Here is a 19,618-nt window from a genome sequence, read left to right on the forward strand (position 1 = left end):
TGCTTGCATACTGTTACACTGTTAGTTCACTATACTTCTGAATATTAGATTGATATCATGGATGAACACATTTGTTACTTACAATGTTGATGTAGTACTGTGGCATCTACTATAGCAAACATTCACTGTTAGAGTAATAATACAGCAGTTTTTAAGTACAGTTAAAATAAGCTAACTTAAGTTAAAGTTTAAATAGAACTGGGTTAAGTTAAAGTAAAGTTAAACTAAGCTAAGTTAGGTTCTGAAGCTCCAAGGATTACCGTGACCTGGATGACTTAGAATCTACACAGATTTACATTAGGTTACGTTCAGTTACATTAAGTTAAGCTAAGATAAGTCAAAGTTTAAGTTAAAATAGAGTTAAGTCAAAGTTGAAATTGTTAAGCTATGTTAAAATAAAGTTAACTTAAAGTAAAGTAAAGTAAAATATAATAAAATTAAGTAAAGTAAAATAAAGTAAAATGTAATAAAATTAAGTGAAGTGAAGTGAAGTGAAGTGAAGTGAAGTGAAGTGAAGTGAAGTGAAGTGAAGTTAAGTTAAGCTAGATCATAATGTTTCCCTCTGCTGGATGGATTTTATGTAGAGAAGATGAGTCCAAACATTCTCAAGCCTGTGCTTAACTCAATATCACATTTCCCACCTATTGTTGAAACATATTCCCTCTCCTGACCTCAGGAGGCTTTATTTGGATAATGGAGTACAGTGAGACAAAGATGTATTTATGAAATGGCACATTCCTGGGTTCATGGCCTCAGGCTCTTTTCAGAAGCTATTCTTTCCTTTTCTTTATCAGATACATGAGAAAGCTCAGGACTTCAGGGCATCTAGAAAACAATTGTCTAAAGGCATTTACAGGCAGTGTGGTGCCTTATGGGCTGTCATGTTCCTTCAGTGAACTTTTCCATTTCTGCCCCGTGTTTCAAAACCAGGATGTGAAGTCACAGCAGCAGGTCCAGCCTCTCTTTTCACCTGAAGAGAAGGAGGGGCCTCACTGAGCTAGACAAGGAGAAAAACAAGGAAGAGCTCACAATCAAGTCGGTGGTGTGTGTGTTCACTTCCACAGATTGTGCCTTGGAGACGAATAAAAAAGGAATTTACCTGACTGGTGGGTTTTTCAACGTGGATATGGATGTTCCGGATCCCTCGCATGGGAATATGGGGCTGTTAAGGACCTTTGATTCCTCTGAGTTTGGCAGCTGGGAGAAAATAGGCTCAGGTGGATTTGGACAAGTATACAAAGTCCGGCACGTACAGTGGAAAACATGGCTGGCTATCAAGTGCCCTCCCTGCCTTCATGTGGATGACAAGTAAGTTACAGCTGTTCAGCCACATGTGTTATGTTGGTACTGGTGATGAATTTAGATCCACATGCTGCTCTCTGTCTTAGTTCAAATATCTCTTTACTTCTGCATTTGTTCCAGATGTACATATCTGTCTTTTCCAGTCATTTGTCTCTCAGCTGTACAATTAGATGAGCAGTTTACAGGCCAGCAGTAGACAGACACGGGCTCCCAATATGAGGGAGTAATGCGTGACTCACGCTCTGCCAGTCTGGGCGCACAGTGCAGCTGGAAAGGTGGCTCAGCAGTAAACTGGAAGCCACATTTACATATTTCAACACTGTTAAGTTGTGTTGCAGGGAGCACCAACATGCTGATTCATCCTCAGGGCAAGTGTAAGTCCACAGTGCTCAGGACTGGAGCTGTTTTATTTGTCCTGGTAGGACCAAACATGAAAGGGTTACAGCTGATGTCTCCAATAAACAGTGATGTTATCACGTTGTGACCTCAGGGAGGGGCTCATTAAAACAAGTACACTTTTCAATAAAAGGAGCAAAGAGGTCTGTCCCTCCAGGCACTGCTAGGGATTACACAAGCCTTTAGAATATTCTACTATTTTTCATAGCCATGAATTTTGCTGTTGCCTTTTGAGGATTTTGTATTTTTGCATGTGTCAAGTTGTACGTAAGTTGTTACTGAATGTTTTCCCATCATGCAGCACAGCAGTTCACCTATCAATGGAAGTTTCCATTCGTCTGTGCATACACATTGATTTCATTAGATTCGTTATAATTGTTGCCTCATGAGGTCCTTTTGTATCAAAACAAACAAACAAAAAAGGTATTAACTAGGTGGGATTGCCAGATTGTAATTTATCATCTGGTCATTGTCACCAAAACGTTTTAAACAGGAACTGTTAGGACAGACATATCCTCCCAAACTTGTGGTGCAGCTTTAAAGCATTCATTGAACCTGCACCAAAGATGTTATCACCTCCAAACATCTGCAAAGTGCATAAACAGTCATTTGACTGCAGTTTTCATTGACCCACACAAAACATCCAGCAACAGGGACTCAAAGCCACCTTTGTCTGGCTGCGTCGCAGGCTGCTGCTGTGTGGCACAGACGATATAAGAAGCTGTCAAACCGGTCTTACCGGGCCTCTCTGTTGAAGCAGGGACATTGTTTGGTTCTGAAGGGCTGCTAGCGAGCACTTTGGCTTAAATGAAGGGTTCAGCAAACAACTGCATGCTCATTCGGCCGTATCATGTTTGATTATTCCTGCCAGGCAGATTTGGGGACTTGTGCCTCCTTCACTTGTACTCACTATAAAGGACAATTATAGTCAAGCTTCTTCCTATTGACTCCTTTAGTAACCTGAGACACTGTCCCCATAATAGACTCAGGTGTTGTAGGAGTCTTTCATGCGCATCTAATTTATTTAATTGATGGTAGAAAACAGAATTTTCAGTCCAATCTACATTTGAAGCACATTCCTATGAATACAGTCATGAGAAGTGACTTAACTTTCTCTCATTTATCCTCATTAGGAGGCTGCATTATGAAAGCAACCTTTGCTTGAAATATGTGCACTGAGGTCATGACTGACCTGCACAGTTGTGTTTGAGGTATGTCAGCAGCACACTGATAAAGGGAGCTGTGCAAAGATTGAGCAACAGAGAACAAGAGCTGTGTTTAAGCCGACTGCGCTCTCCTGATGCTTTCCAGGCAGGCATGTCCTCCAGGTTTTAACAGAACCACTGAGCAGTTAGGAGCATGAGCCGCATATTCAGAATGTAAATTAATTATAGATGTTTAGAGAGGTCACATATTCACAGCCTCCAAGGTTACGGCTGCTAAATATTTCGCATAGCTAAGAGCTCACTGAGGACAATGTGTAATGTGCTGGAATTTTGATTAGGGCAACAATTATGCCAAGTATGGCAGCTCAGTGAGCAAAGTATGAGCTCAGAATCACAGAACAGGTTAATGTTTTATGAGAGAGAGGGTCTGATAAATAACTGAGCTGCAACATGTGGAAGCAATGGTGAAAAACAAGGTGACCTAAATACCTTTCAACTGAACTGTTGTTTATTGGGACTTCCTAAAACTGTTTAGTCATGCCACATGAGAGGCTGATTGAAGCAGTGAAATGTAACGTAAATGTAATGCAACTTCAAAGTGATGCAGTCAATAATGTCGTGAACACAGGGAGCGTTTGGAGCTGCTCGAGGAGGCTAAGAAGATGGAGGCAGCAAAGTTCCGATACATCCTGCCTGTGTACGGGATTTGTGAGGACCCCCAGGGCCTGGTCATGGAGTACATGGAGACCGGTTCCTTGGAGACCCTGCTGGCCACCGAGCCGCTGCCCTGGGAGCTCCGCTTCCGCATCATCCATGAGACGGCAGTGGGAATGAACTTCTTGCACTGCATGAACCCGCCGCTGCTCCACCTGGACCTGAAACCAGCCAACATCCTGCTGGATGCTCACTATCATGTCAAGGTAGACTGTTTACCACAAATGTAGCAGCACCCTGGTCTCATTAGAGCGCTTGTTTTGTAAAAACATTCAAAAATGATGATCAAATTGATCATATTTGGCTGGAATTAGTTTCTTGTAATGTTATTTTTTAGTTCACATTTGTGCAGATTTTTTATCGTTTGTATTGTCGTTTTCTGTATAAAAATGAGTTGCAGGAAACACTACCAGTATGTGACTAGAAATGTGATGACCTAATGTTTTTGTTCCTGGAAGAAAGATTTGACATGAAGTCAAACCACCTCTTTGTTTAAAAGCTTTCTCAGAGTCCCAGCATTAAGCTTTTGGAAGGAATTTCAGCCGTGAGGTGATTTGCTGTTCCCTTTCATCCATTTAAAATGATAGCCCTGCACATGCTCTGGGCAGACAGGTGTCTCCCAGCCTCTGTCCAACCTCTAAACAGCTCAACTGCAGTAAGAGCAAGGGGTGGGAACCATCATCTCCAGAGTTTAATACCTGGATGTAAACACCTCACCCGGGCTTGTCCTGACAGGATTACTTTAGCTCCTATTAAATCTCCCTCTGTGACTGAGTGTGTGTGTAGGTGGGTGTGCACTCCTCAACACAAATGTGCAGGGCCTCTCCTCTCCTACAGGCTGGGACATGGCCGGGTTGCCCTCATCATACCACTGAGAGCACATAATAAGAGCTTAGCTGCCTGTCACACTCAGCGGGCAAAGTTAGTCATCACAGCCACGCTGCTTCATGAGAAACACTGCAGGGTTAAGATGTTTGAGGGTCTTATCTGATCAATCTCTTTGTCAGATTTCTGATTTTGGTCTGGCCCGGTGGAATGGTCTGTCACGGGCGGATGACATCAGCAGAGATGGATTCTGCGGCACGATTGCCTACCTGCCCCCTGAGAGCATCATAGAGAAGGACAGAGTGTCGGACACCAAGCATGACGTATACAGGTGAGGTTGTTTTGGAACATACAAGATTTCATGTGAATGTGTTAGCTGTTCTCTGGCTTTGTAATGTTCAGTTAAGTTCTGACTCACAGTGTGAATAACCACATGTAAGAGATTAATTTGGTATGATATGTACTGAGTTATTCCATTTCTAACATTGCAAGACCTCTAAAATTCATTTTCCAAAATACAGTCAGTGAAGTGTCAGTTAAAAGGTGTGAATGTATTTACTCACTGAATTCTATTAAACTTTTTGATATTCGATAAGAATCAAATATATATTTGAAATTAAAGACAGGTGCCACATTTCTGACAGAAGTGTGATGTTGGATGTTTTGTTTTTTATCTTTCCAGTTTCTCCATCGTGATCTGGGGGATTCTCACACAGAAGAAACCCTACCAAGGTGAGCACTGCAGTGGCATCAACACATGTGGTCCTGATGAGTGTAGATCTGGGCTAGAATAGAATAGAATAGAATAGAATAGAAATGCTTTATAGAGAGGTGAAATTTGTTTTCTACAACAGATAAATAAAACAATAAACAATGAGAATAACATAAAAAGCAAAATGTCATATGTAAAGGATGTACAAATGTTGAAGTGTTTTATAGTGCACATAGTGTCCAAAAGTCCAAGAGTATTCAAAAAAAAAGTGTGCAATTTCAAATTACAGAATTAAAGAAAGATGCTACAAGGCAGAGAGGACTGAGAGCTCTCTGTAGCCAGGATGATGCATTGAACAGATTTATTGCTTATTTATTGCATTATTTAATATTAATGACATATTATAAGTCACTAATGTTCTGTTTTACAGTTCATAAACTGAGCGGCTGCACAGTGCTGTTATGGCCAAATGCACTAAACACAAAGTACAGCTAAGGCTAGTTGGGAATAGCATTAGTTTTACTAAGGTGTTGCATTCATTTTTACTTTGATTTCATTATGAGGACCAAAAGTTAAGAGAGCATTAGGCACAATATGGCCATGTGTAATATCCAAGTCACAGCACCTGCAATTTCTTGATAAAGGTAAAATGTCTCACAATATATTAATATAAGTGAGGAATTGTGGTGCTACAGATATACAGATGCCAATAAATCCTATTCTCCAGGCATAAGAGGACATGCTTGTTTTAGTGCAGACAGCAACAAAAATCACATAATCATTTTTTAAAAAATTACCATTTTGACTAAAACTAATATCACAAAATCTTTAAAAATAACTGCAATACGGTTTTCACTGCATGTTCTTCAGCCCTAGGAAGCAATCAAGTGACTAGAATTTCCTGCCAATCCATCAGATAGTTGTTGAAGCTTTTCATTTAAAACCAATAATGTCAAGCTCAGTGATCATCACCAAATTCAGTTGGTGTCATCCTCTGGCGACCATGAATCTACAAAATGAATTAGCAGTCCATTGAATATCTCCACAGATATTTTTGTGTGGCCCAAAGTGGTGGATCGACTAGCAAATAGGGCGCTGAGATGTTTCTTTTACAAGTATTTCCTAATATTCTGAACTACAACCCTAATCCCACACTATTTAGACTTCTTTCACATTTATTCAATAAGACAAACATCTGAATTCATATGCCAGAATGTTTTATCTCTCCTAACTTTCCATCTATTTTTAACATTTCCTAGTATGAATGAGCTTTCATAGTTTCCAGTAAACACACGATAAACACTCAGGTCACACCTTTAAAGGTGTGTGTGTGTGTGTGTGTGTGTGTGTGTGTGTGTGTGTGTGTGTGTGTGTGTGTGTGTGTGTGTGTGAGAGAGAGTGTGTGTGTGTGTACGTGTGTGTTCAGGAGCTGTAGTGTATGTGTTTACTCGGTGAATTCCAGGGCAGGCAGGTGGACAGGGCCAGACTGGCAAGCACAGTGTTTTTTTTTCCCAGGCGTATCAGGTAGCGGTTCAATTTTGCCGTCCAGTGTCTGGATAGGGTGGCAGGCTTGGCATTGGCACCGCCTATGTTGATCCAGACATAATTAAAAACTGAGAAATGGCCCGGCTGCCATCCCTGCCTGTCTTCTTCCTCCACCTGTGTAGGGTATTATGGTTACAATAGGAGGTGAAGTACCTGTGATTAAAGCTTCTATACCTGTTTGCTCTGAATCATTGACTTGGCTGATCCCTCAGTCAGATAGAAAGAGGTCAGACCAGGATTTCTGAGAGCTTTTCCCTTTTGACTCCCATGGGAAACAACAACACACACTCCCCTATCTGAGCACACAGGAAGATGGAGATAAAGCTGTGCAGAACTGTCTATAAAGGCACCGGCGCCTGTCACCAAGCTGTGTTGTCATACAGTGTGTTGCAATATGTGACTTACGAATACAAGCCGAACAACTTGTAGTCTTTAAACCACGTGTCCTCGCCAGAGCAGACCCATTTGCCAGAAATATGCAAAAAAAAAAAAAAACAATATAATACAATAACTTTATTAATCCCCGAAGGGAAATTCAATTATCTGTGGTCTCATCTGTTTACTTTAGAATTAAATAGTCTAATTGCTGATGGTAAGAAAGATTTTCTAAATCTTTCTGTCCTGCAGCACAGGGATGGGAGCCGTACACTATCGATGTTTCGTTGTTCATTGAGGTAGATATGAAGTGGATGATCCAGGTTTGTCAGAATGGCCTCCATCTTGCTCAGTGCCCATCTGTCCATCTCATCCTCCAATGAGTTCAATCTGATTCCAACCACAGAGCCAGCTTTTTAATCAGTTTAAAAAAAAAACATGCTCTGTGGTTGGAATCAGATTTGAATACATACACAGACCATGTGCTTTTTGAATGATTAGTTATTGATGAAACTGAACTACTCCACAATTTTTCCTTCAGGAGAGAACAATATCCTGCAGATCATGGTGAAGGTGGTGAAAGGGGTGCGTCCAGACCTGGGAGCAGTGCCACGATGTCGACCTTCAGCCTGCACAGGTTTCCTGAGCCTCATGCACCGCTGCTGGGCCACAAACCCTGAAGCCAGACCCAGCTTCCAGGGTGAGTTGTGTCTTTCTACTGTTAACAAGTGTCTCCATTCATCTATCCTGATAATAGAAGATAAAATTAATACAAAACAAAAGGGATCTTATAGCTTTAACTCCACATTTTCCATTATATTTCCTTTTGGCTGGATCCAAAAAAAAAACTTGTGGTGAAAATCAAGTTTAGTTTTTTTTTTTTTTTACCTTGTTAACATGTCTATATGGTACATCTGTGCAGAGTCCTAGGAGCTTTGGTAAAAAGCAACTGCACTTCTCTTTTAGCTTCTAGAAGATGTTTGACCTCTAATGCAACAGACTTCTTCAATTATGAACTGAATCTCTGAACGAAAGAAGTCCAGCTGCTTTTTACTGAAGCTCCTAGAATGCTAGTATGGAGACTTTTATATGCTGAAAGACTTATCATGAGCAAAATAAGCAGTCAACATCATCTCTGGGCTTTTGCGCCTTGAAGCTGCACTCTCAGTGACAGTATCCACAACACAGATTTGGATTCTGAGGTGCTATACACAAATAAACTTGAGGAACCAATCCTGGGAACACGCAGAGTAGAACTTTCTGCATCATTATTCTTAGAATCCGTTTTGGGCTTAAGCATGTATGGCTGAATTACTCTAATACTAAAACTTGCTATTGTGTAGTGTAGAGCAGTTTTACAGTGTTTGAGCAGAGTGGTAAGTAAGCTGGTGTGCCTGAGTTGCAGCCAGCAGAGGAGGGTTGAGTAGAAGCAGAGACAGGGAGTAAGTAGATCTGCGGATTCTAGAGAAGGCAATGGGGTAAAGTTACATAGAAGTAATTCTAAGGCATGAATGATTTTTTTTCATGGAATACATTTCTATAGCATACCTATATACATCTGATACACAGACATGAGGGAACTTTAAACACACCATTACACTACTCCTACACTACACTACTCCTCTCTAATTTTGTTATCCTTAACCCTATCCCTGATATAATTGAAACCTGACTCGGAGCTGTTGTCCTTCCAGAAATCACATCTGAAGCTGAGGAGCTGTGCTCTAAACCTCAGGAGGAGCCCAAGACACCAACCTTATCAACATCAGAACCAGAGCCCACATCCCCCAAAGCACTCAGTAGTAGCCAGGTACGACATGATTTCACCACATTTACAGTTTTTGCATGAAAAAGCCTGTATTTCACATATTTTTGCATCTCTGTAAGATACAGCATGTTTTTTTTCTTCAACTGTGGCTCTCATTCAAATGTGCCCATTTCCAGCAATATACTTTGCATCACCTTACTATGCTTGATATGCTCATCTACATATTGTTAAAATTTTGCAACCAGCTATATATATGTAGTATATTTAATGCCAGATCCTTACACCATAACAGTAAACTTCTGAATCAAATTCAATGTTATCTTGTATATTGTATGTATCATCTAGCTTTTCATGCATGTATCCAACCGTGTGTTATGTTTCTTGTTCCCCACCATCCTCTTCTCCCATCCCTCCTGCTCTCCCTCCATCTCCCCTCCCCTATCCCCCTCTCTACCTCTCTATCTCTACCTTTCTACCTCTTCTGTCCCTCTCAACCCGCCGGCCAGCAGACAGATGGGTCCCCCCATATAAGAACCAGGTTCTGCTCAAGGTTTCTTCCCTGTTAAAAGGGTATTTTTCATGCCACTGTCACCTTAGGGCTTGCTCTCGGGGTTCAAACATATGGGTTCTGTAAAGCGTCTTGAGACAATTTGACCTGTAATTGTCACTATATAAATAAAATTGAATTGAACTGAACTGAATTGAAGAGCAACAAACATACAGCGATGGCCCACTTGTTATATGCTGTCATTTTTCCTCACTCCAACCTCCTAACAGATTTTATGGCTTTTTCTTTAATGTATAACTACTCACCCAGACAACAGGGGGCTAATCTTTAGGCTGTTCCAGACGTGACTATGACTTTATAAGTCATATGGTTGATCCTGGACACCCATTGCATCACAACAGGAATGTTGACTGATTGGATTGTTTAACCTGTAGGCTGCTTTGTCATTTCCTTTCTTTGGTGTACGTGACACAAACATCCTGTTCATGCGAAGTGACAGCTGTTACTCAATGATATCTGTCTCTGCTATGGATTTCCGCATACATTCAGGTTACTTTAACAAATCATCTCACTGTCAACATTTACTAGCCACTGACTGTTGAGTGGATTTGGAACAGAGCACTAGCTATTCACCTGAGTGTAATTAAAATGAACTGTGAAGCTGTCCAAGAACAGCTTGTCTATAACATTGTGTGCTTCTCTGGCTGTTTGCTTTACAGGTTAATGACAACAAGCCGGTGCGTCCAAAATCGGCCATGTTGCCTGAGAAAGACTACAGTCTGTCAGAGCTGCTGAGTCAAGTGGATTCAGGGATCTCTAGGAGTTTTGACCGAGTGAAGGAGGATAGCTGCCACAGCAAAGAGAGCACATGCAAGAGATTGTCTGGCATTTCCTCTGCAGATTCTGCTTTCTCCTCTCAAGACTCCATCACACTGTCTTTTGAGAAAGAAAACACATATGGTAAGAGCCCGTTAAAGATCAAAATTTAAACAGTTATGTGTGTAAACAATATACCTAATATTGATGAATCCATGAATTCACAGAGTATCAGTGTAGCATTTTAAACGGTGATTTTAGCCCCAAAATCATCCTTTCCTTCTGTACTGCCCAGATTCTGCTGAGGTCCAGAAGCGAAAGCTGTGTGAGGCCATCAGGACCAAAGATACTGCCAAGCTGATGAAGATCCTCCAGCCTCAGGATGTTGACCTTCTCCTGGATGGAGGAGGCAGCCTGTTGCACCACGCCATCACTTTGGCTAATGAGGAGGCCGTCAAGTTCCTCCTCCTGAACAATGCCAATCCCAACCTTGCAAACGCCCGAGGCTCCACCCCCCTCCACCTAGCCACAGAGAAGCACCTGAAGCCACTGGCAGAGCTTCTGCTTGGTAGGCGCAGCACCAATGTGAATGCCAAAGATGAGGACCAGTACACAGCTTTGCACTGGGCAGCTCAGAATGGGGACGAGGCCATCACACGCCTGCTGCTGGACCGAGGGGCTGCCATCAATGAGACCGATGGTCAGGGACGCACACCAGCTCATGTGGCCTGCCAGCACGGCCAGGAGAATGTAATCAGGGTGCTGCTGAGCCGTGGTGCCGATGTTCAAATCAAGGGCAAAGACAACTGGACAGCGCTTCACTTTGCTGCCTGGCAAGGGCATCTGGGCATCGTCAAGCTGCTGATCAAGCAGGCTGGTGCTGATGTTGATGGCCAAACCACAGATGGTCGCACACCGCTGCATCTGGCATCCCAGAGGGGGCAGTATCGAGTGGCACGGATCCTGATTGAGCTCGGAGCGGATGTCCACATGACGTCCGCTGGGTTAAACACACCACTACACGTGGCGGCACAAACGGGTCACACCAGCACCTCTCGCCTTTTGATCAAACACCAGGCAGACATCCATGCCCGGAACACCCAAGGACTCACTCCTCTGCACCTTGCCTCCCAGCGGGGCCATCTGGCCACAGTGAAGATGTTGATAGAGGAGGGGGCAGATCCCTACAGATCCACCCACGCCCTACGTACCCCCTGCCACCTGGCAGCAGAGAGCGGACACTGTGAAGTCCTGAAAGAGCTGCTCCTTCACTGTCCAGATGGTGGCACCTTGTCAGACGAGCAGGGCCTCAGTCCATTACACCTGGCAGTGCAGGGCGGCTACTCAAACGTCATTACTATGCTGCTGCCACAGGACTGTCAGGACTCTGTTGTAGAGAGCTCAGTACAACCAGCAGCGGAAGAGCCTGCACCGGTGGAGACTCAGCAGCTCCAGAGGAAGGTTGTAATTCTCAAACTGACAGAGCACAACAACAAAGACTGTCCACAATCTATCAGCTCACGGTGCACCTCAGCACCCTGCTAACAAGAGCAAAGACGTTAACAAAACTGTGCACAACTATCTTCTGTGGAGTTTCTTCCCACTCCTCTGCTGCCTCAGAGTTGGTTAGGGGTTGGTTACTCCACTCTTCTCGTCTTTGGGATGCCAAAGACCTTTGAGTGCTGTAGGTTCTTCCTAATGGTTGGGAAAGCTTTGATGTAAATATGTACACTGTAAATAGAAAGTATAAATACTGTATTGTCTCTGAATTTAGACTTTTGTTTACTTTTTTACTTAACAACCAATGTTTTTTTTAGGAAGATCATGTCCGTTGGGGACCTTTAACTGCATCATCCTGCAGCTGGTATGCCTGTAAGTTATATTTAATAGATCACAAACTTTAATCATATACTGTATGAGATGAATGCTGTAGTTCATCAGAGTCATTGTATTTACAGAAAACTTTCAGTGTTCTGTACCTGTTACATATCAGTGCTATATCATCCATTAAAACATTTTAAACTGTTGCTTGTTACTTTTCTCACATAACTTGAATTACATTTTGTAAAAGAGTTATTTTCATGGCATATGGGTGGTAAACTGGCTGGTCTGCTTGTCTTTTTAGGTTCTTATAGTCAGGGAGAAGTGAAAAGTTAGACAGTGCCAGTTTTGTAACTTTATACCAAACTCTACATAGATATATTCATTGGTGGAAAGTAACTGCATACATTTACTCAAGTATTTAAATACAGTGTTGAAATGCTTGTGTTTTACTTTAGTATTTTTGTGTTGTGCTACTTTATAATTCCACTCAATTCTACAAACTCAACAAAACATTGTATTTTGTTCTCCACTACTTTTATCTGACAGCTTTAGTTACTTTTGATATGAACATTTAACTTAATGAATAATATAACAAGCTGTTGATATGAATAGATATACCACAAATGGCAATGTGCAGTTGGGTTCATATTTTGATGTCTTTATGTTGTCTCGGTACTTGCTCAAATGATCAAATGAGTCAATTAGAGGAAAAGTCTGTAAACTGAAAACAGATCTGGGTATCAGAGTTAGTCTTTTTTCCCTCCCCCTTCAATTATGTGCTAGAACTACTGAGCTGAACTGCTGGATTGAAAGTCGTTCAAATAGCTCTACCTGCAACAGCTGTGACAGTAACATGCTGACACACTGATGCTTCACTGTTATTAATCTAATGATTGCAGATATAATGATATATCAGTCAGTGGGACCAAACCAGCCATTTAACTTTATTACTTTAACTATATTTTGCTGTTTATACTTATGTACTTTCACTAAGTAGCATTTTTCGAACAGGTCTTTTATAAAACCACATATACAAATGCAAGTTATCATAAAACTTTTGAATATACAGAATTTTCAAGATGATTTTCAGAAAATATCACAATAGCACAATAGCTATAAGGTTAAGACTGTGTTTTTGTAAGACCTACTGTATATTTTCTCAAAATGTATGATATGTAAATGAAACAAGTAGTTTTATAATGATTTAACTAGCACTACTGAGAGCATGCAGCCAATAATAATTTGTTCACTAAAATGGGAACAAACCCTTTGATAGCATCAGCTCATTTTGAAATTTACATGTAAAACTGAGAAGAAATGAATTCCCTTCCATCATCACAACATACTGTATAAGAGCTATTTTCGTCTTCTTTAAAGTAATATTGGTTCTCCAAAAGTAGCTGACAACTTTCCACAGCACATGTTACTGCAGGCTTCTTAGAGAAAGTGTCTTGTTTCAGAGTCGGCGTGTCTTGGCTCCAGCCACCTCCTCACCAGCACGTGTGCAGCAATGATCAGCCTTGATGTTACACAGAGCTGGCATGTCTGCATCTGCAGCCTCACCTGGAGTAGTATTATTATTTTTATACCTCTACTCCACAGCATGTTGTGGTTGGCAGAGACCATGGGAACTGCCCCTGAGGGGAATCACAGGCTGTAAGATGATGGATGAGTAGAAGGGGCTTATGCACTACCTGCAATTCCAGCCTGTTGGCTAATTCTTCAGACCACTTTAACTTTTCATCGCTCAGTGAAACCAGCATGCCATCTCTGACGCCTTAAGGGCTGGCTTTTCGTAACCCGAGACACTCAGTGCGGGTGGCTGCTGCTTGTAATTGTCCTGTTTTTATAGCTTGTGTTCGCGGAGACCCAGAAAATGGCTGTTTGAAATGTGTGTAATCTGAGGCCTGTGTTTTGTGTACACAGTACTCTGTCCTGCCTGTTGCCTGGTGATGCATCTCGGCTGCGGCTATGGGGCAGATAACGTGCTCTCGTTGCCCAATCTCATCTTCAAACTCCTGTCAGGACGTCTGTTGTGTTTGATAAACTGGTAGGTTTGGTTTGCTGGTGTTGTACAATAACTTACTGTACTGTGTTCCTTATTCATTCTAGGATACAGTTCTGATTGTCTGTATAATTTAAAGTTACCCCAAAATGAGATGTCATTCTGATAGATCATTGGTATTTTTGACAAGAAACTGAATGTCTGTGAACTATTATGACAGTAATGACAGGTTTATTCCAGAATTCATTAGTAGTGAATATCAGTGTGAAAAGTACACCTGGAACCAGGGAGATCACTTTTTTATTGTCAGAAATGACAGATACATTCATAAAGGATTTGATTTTGCTTTCAGTATGACTAATAACAATAAGAAAACAGATGAAAGTAAGCTGTTGGTTTATTTTTCTGTTTGTTGAATGGCTGTTTGCATCAATAAAAGTTTTTTGATCTTTGACTTGAAGGGAGTGAAGTTTATGAAATTACACATTTCTGTGGTCATGGCACAAATCATGTAAGTTTTTTTTGTGTCATGTATCAGTTTTTCTTTGACATTATTATTATTATTATGTGATCTCTAGAATTATTTATTGTGTATAATCTTTTACAAAAACATGTTCTTTTACACTTGTTAATTTTGAACATCTTCATCTTCATCATCATCGGTTTGCTTTGTAAAAGATGATAATTTTTGAAGATCATGTTTTAAAATCAAAACACCTTTTTTTAAAAAAAGAAGTTTTAATTATTTTTTTTCACAATATTCAAAAGTTTAAAATTCCTTCCTGAAAAAAGCTTGCATCATGAGAAATTAAATGCATGTCTTACATACATCATCTGTGTGCAAAATAAACAATACTGGCCCTATAACACTGAGCCTTGAGGCATCATCTGAGAAGTTGATTTATTTATTTATCTCATTATTCATCTGAACACAATAATATCTGTAGCTGCCTATTTTGTAAGTAGTAGGCCAGTGATCAATGGTATTAAATAGTATCAAAAAATACTCCCACTGTACATTCATTATTTTTATTTGCAGCTGCTAATTTCCCCACAATTTCACATGCAAGTCAATTACTGCTTTAAAATTGCTGTTCTTATAACATATTATTTCATAATGATATTCTCCAGTCTTAAGCACTACTTTTTTCCCCAAATAAACAGTCTATATTTAGAAAATGAATGCTGGTTTCCAGCTTTATATGAGAACCATGCTTTTCATTTATTACGAATATATCAGCTTACAGAAGCGGTGTCAATATCATCACATAGTAAGTGAATTGCTTTCAAATCCATGGACTGAACCCAGGCGCAGACACAGAGAGACTGGCAGACAAGTGAATTAAGGAAAGAATTTTATTAAACCAGAAAACTTAAACAATACATAAATGGAGAACTGAGCTGGGAGGAAACAAAACTAAACCAAACTACTACTAACAAACACTATGAATTCAAAAACGGAAGATCACAAAACTAAACTGAATTAACAAAACTAAGCTAAGGAGGGGCACTTACAAGATGGGGGGAACTGACAACAGAAGGGGCAGGGAAGCAGGCTCAGGAAATTTGGGGTGAACGGAGATGAGACCAGAGCTACTGGCTGGAGACAAAAGCAGGACTAGCGAGAATCCGAAAGAAGAACTGAGTCCGAGTGAGGGAAATCCAGAGGAGGGGAAAACAGAGCCCAGAAGTGGAGAAGCAGAGTCCATGCGGGAGCAGAGTCTATGAAGGCATGTGGATGATGATGATCAGGCAGGGAGTGAATGAAAGCACAGAGCTAAAATAGCTGGAGGTGAGGTGGAGAACAGGTGAGTTGGGTGAGCTGATTGTTACAGATGACTTTCATCCCAGCAATCAGCAGTTCAGGCAGTGAAAGCAGAGGAGCGAGTGAGAGACAGAGGGAGAGAGAGACAGATACAGAGGAAGACAGACAGGTCAAAATAGACGCAGAAAACAAGGAGGAAGAAAGAAAGAGGGAGAAAGAGGGAGAAGGAACAGGGGCAGGAGCAGAATGATAACAATAAGCATGCTGTTATTTTAGTAACATGAAAACATATTTCCATTGTTAGACCAGATGGATGGCTGTAGACATCTTCTGCTTAAGTTTTTGCTATATACATACAGTGCATGAGTCATTTCCTTTTGATAAAACTTCCTTTTTCCTTTTTTTAATGCAGGCAACTGAATAGTTGCCTGCAATTCAGAGTTCAGCCTGTTCTGGTACCTCACACCCTGATGAATGATGGATGAAGTCATTCCCTACCATCACAATCGTCATGTTGCCTCAGGTGAAGGAAGCCACCCTCAGGCTCCATTATGCTCAGGAGCAGCCCAACGGGTGCTCAGAAATGAGGCCATAAGTCATCTACTCTTTTACTGACAGGAGGTGGTGCAACCTGCTATCTTGTCAGGTTTAAGAGGTCTAACTGTATCCTTTGCCCTGGCTACATGCTGTTGATCATGGTTTAGTGGCTGAAGAAATTTTTGGAGAGTTCCTTGGGGCAAACTCCACATTGAAGGATTTGGAGTAATCAGAGAAGGTCTTTGATTGATGTCACCAAGTCAGAAAAGGTCATCAAAGGCCATGAGATAAGTGGCAGGGTGATGAATCAATTAGTGCGTAAAAGTTCATTTGTTGTCCTATCAAATGAAACGCCGGAGATACATGGGTACTTTATTAGCAGAGGTTTTCCTAGAGTATGAAGCGTTATAATGCATCAACTGCGAACACTCTGACAACAGCATAACAATTATCTGTACAAGAATGATATTTTTAGGGGATTTAAATACAGCAACACAGTATAACTTTATAGTTACACATTGTAAAAGAATGATTCACTATCTATAAAATATAGATTTTTGATGTGGACATTATTAGAGTTTGTGCCTCTGTTTGTTACAGTCACCATGGAAATTCAAATGTATTTATTTATTAACCAGATATTATCTGTCAGTTAAAAAAACAGATCAAATCTGCAAAACGTCATATTTTTAAATTTTCAATATATAGAATGCTTCTTTCAAATAACAACAAATAACTATTAAATAATATTTTTGCTGATTTAAATACAGGGGTTAACTTGTGATTCTTAATTGTCTGTAGGCGTCCATAGGTTGTCTCTGTATGTAGCCCTGCGATGGATTGGTGACCTGTCCAGGGTGTCCACTGCCTTCACACTAAGTCAGCTGGGATAGACTCCAGTCCCTCATGACCCTAATGAGGACTGAGCAGTGAATAGATAATGGATGGATGGATGATTTAAATACAGTAAAAAATTGTGTAATTTTACTGTGAAATACTGTAAAAGAACCATTTATAAAGATACTGTTTTTTGATGTGTATACTATTTACAGTTTTTGCTTGTTTTTATTCTGTAATTTAACCAAACTGTGAAACTCCATTAAACAACAGCAAATTGTTTAAAAAAATTGCAGTTAAAAACTATTAAAAACAATTTTTTTTGTTGCTCCTTTTTTTTTCAGTGTATCTAAAATACCTCAACAGTGGATACCCAATTTCCTAAATGACCAAATTAGTAAGCCATTTAGTATCATGCATCTCATATAGTGTCATTTAAGAATAGAGAGCCAGCATTTTTGAGGGATTGCTGTAAATGTCAGTATTGAATCATAACGCTACATAACACTGCAGCTGAAAAACTGTTTCATCACAGTGGTGTGGCCAGCTGTCTGGACAGGCCAGTGTGTATAATCAGTGACTGTCTCAAAGACTGCAAGACATCCCTCTTGTCAGATGAGGCGTCTGGTTGCTCCTTTGTTTGACAATGACAAGAGGGACTTTTGAGTTTGGCTGAGTCACTGTTCAGTCACACCAGCAACAAGGCCTCATAAAACACATTCACTGAAGTGATACAAGGCCCTTATCAGCACATAGTGGTAAGTAAAAAGAGATTAATGGCCATAATCTTGAGAAAGGGAACAAAAATCAAAGACTATTTTTCAGAAAGATATTGCCTCATACCCATATTCTTGTGGCAGATTATCTGAAAACAAAGCAATCAGCTAAACATTAACAACATCTGTTATTCACTCTGTGACTGGTTGCTGGGAGAATGTGGCTCATACAGTGTGCTGTGGGGCTGTTTTCCTCCCCACTCTTTTTTCCTCTCCCCTTATTTTAACCTCACAGAACTTGCTGAACAAGATCAGAGATTGTGCCTCTTGAGAAGCGAGGCAAGCTCTAACATGTGGAGGTAGCCTCAGGGTGAAACATGGATGTGGGTGCACTCAGCGTTGATGAATTATAAGATTTATGGCTAACTAAGCTAAGGATGAATACACCACTGAAATGTCACGGAACGTCAGCCACTGGTAGATACTGAAGGCACATAATGGAAGTCCATGCAGAGGAAAGCATTAATATATACTACTATTGTAGTTGAAGTTGTTCGCCTAATCAAAGAACAGTGACGGGTAGTTTCCCGGAAAGTTTGAGATCATAGCGAATGAATGTGGTGAGGTTAAAGTCCACACTGAGTGGGAAAGCATCTGTGAAGCGGAAAACGTGCCACACACTAGCCAGCACTAGCCACTGTGTCAATATGTGCCCCTGCTGTTTGTTAATGGAGCAGCTCGGGGACATGTTAGGATTTGCTTCTTGATGACACCAGTCTCGGCACCTTTAATTCCAGCTTTGCAATGAAGCGAAGTGTTCATGATTACAAATGAGGTCTGATATGTAGAAGCAGGATGACGTTAGGTCTGGTAAGACAGAAGACCAGAGTTGCAGTGTTTTAATATGTTCAGTCACTTACACCCAGTAGGGGATTTATTTGTTCCCAAATTTCCAAAATACCTCCATGTGGGTGTGCATGTTGTTTGGCTGTGTGGGAGCAGCAAGGTGTTCACACTGGGCATGTCACCCTGATGCATTCAGCTTAAGACCTGTGAGTAATTGTGTGATTTAGATGCACAGTGAATGTGGCTTCATAGCTGACTGTGCTGAGGCTGCCAGGTGGACCAGAGGCCTACATAAATTTTACCTTCACTCAACAGGTACAGAACAACATGAACAGGGAGTATATGCCTATTGGCTGTGTGTCTCTACAGCGTATTTTGGGACGTGCAGGGGCAGAAATGGTGTGCAATATCCTAGTAGAAACAGCTGTATTGTGCACCTATCTTCAATGGTAAGATGTTACGGTGGAAGCAGAGAGGGAGATAACTAAGTGCCTTAAAAGTCGGGTTTATTTTAGGCCTGGGATCATTGCTAGACAATCTGAGATAAGATAAGGGAGGAATATAGCCAAATTGCATCTTCATTGTTAACCTGCCATTCCCTATGTACACTGGTGGGTGTGGGTGTGTGTGTGTGTGTGTGTGTGTGCGTGCGTGCGTGCGTGTGTGTGTGTGTCAACAGCAAAATGTCCTCAACAGTTTGCATCAGTCTAGTGAAATTCTGTTCAACCAGCAAACTACACTGAGCTAGAGGAGCTAAAATTATCCACACATGTTAAGACAGTGGAGGGACTTGAAATCTCAAACTCAAAGTGAACACAAATTAAGTTATCAAAGTCAATTTAGTTAGGTTACCTCAACTTGAATGTAGTTTTAAAACAATTAATGCAGAAATTTGAGTTTAATGCGCATACTACCATGGTGATACAATTACCAACATTATTATGTCGACCCAGCCCAACCC

The 19,618-nt window shown here is 40.9% G+C and overlaps 1 protein-coding gene across 1 annotated transcript; it reads left to right on the forward strand.

Annotated features, from left to right (window-relative positions):
* Positions 1 to 1,019: 1,019 nt before the first annotated feature.
* On the forward strand, positions 1,020 to 12,154 carry ripk4 (receptor-interacting serine-threonine kinase 4). The gene is made up of 8 exons (XM_023280157.3): positions 1,020 to 1,308; positions 3,493 to 3,784; positions 4,586 to 4,734; positions 5,086 to 5,135; positions 7,577 to 7,735; positions 8,730 to 8,845; positions 10,031 to 10,271; positions 10,423 to 12,154. The coding sequence occupies exons 1-8, from the start codon at positions 1,127 to 1,129 to the stop codon at positions 11,670 to 11,672; spliced, it is 2,439 nt and encodes an 812-aa protein (XP_023135925.2). The 5' UTR covers positions 1,020 to 1,126; the 3' UTR covers positions 11,673 to 12,154.
* The last annotated feature ends 7,464 nt before the right edge of the window (positions 12,155 to 19,618 follow it).

Source organism: Amphiprion ocellaris, chromosome 14 (genome assembly GCF_022539595.1).
Source record: "Amphiprion ocellaris isolate individual 3 ecotype Okinawa chromosome 14, ASM2253959v1, whole genome shotgun sequence".
Taxonomy (NCBI): Eukaryota; Metazoa; Chordata; class Actinopteri; family Pomacentridae; genus Amphiprion; species Amphiprion ocellaris.

What these genes read in the sequence shown, in the direction of transcription:
- ripk4 (XM_023280157.3), top strand. Translation starts at nt 1,127, where the DNA reads ATGGATGTTCCGGATCCCTCGCATGGGAATATGGGGCTGTTAAGGACC. An exon ending in ATGCTCACTATCATGTCAAG is followed by an intron (nt 3,785 to 4,585) that starts GTAGACTGTTTA and finishes TCTCTTTGTCAG; the next exon opens with ATTTCTGATTTTGGTCTGGC. An exon ending in AAGCACTCAGTAGTAGCCAG is followed by an intron (nt 8,846 to 10,030) that starts GTACGACATGAT and finishes TTTGCTTTACAG; the next exon opens with GTTAATGACAACAAGCCGGT.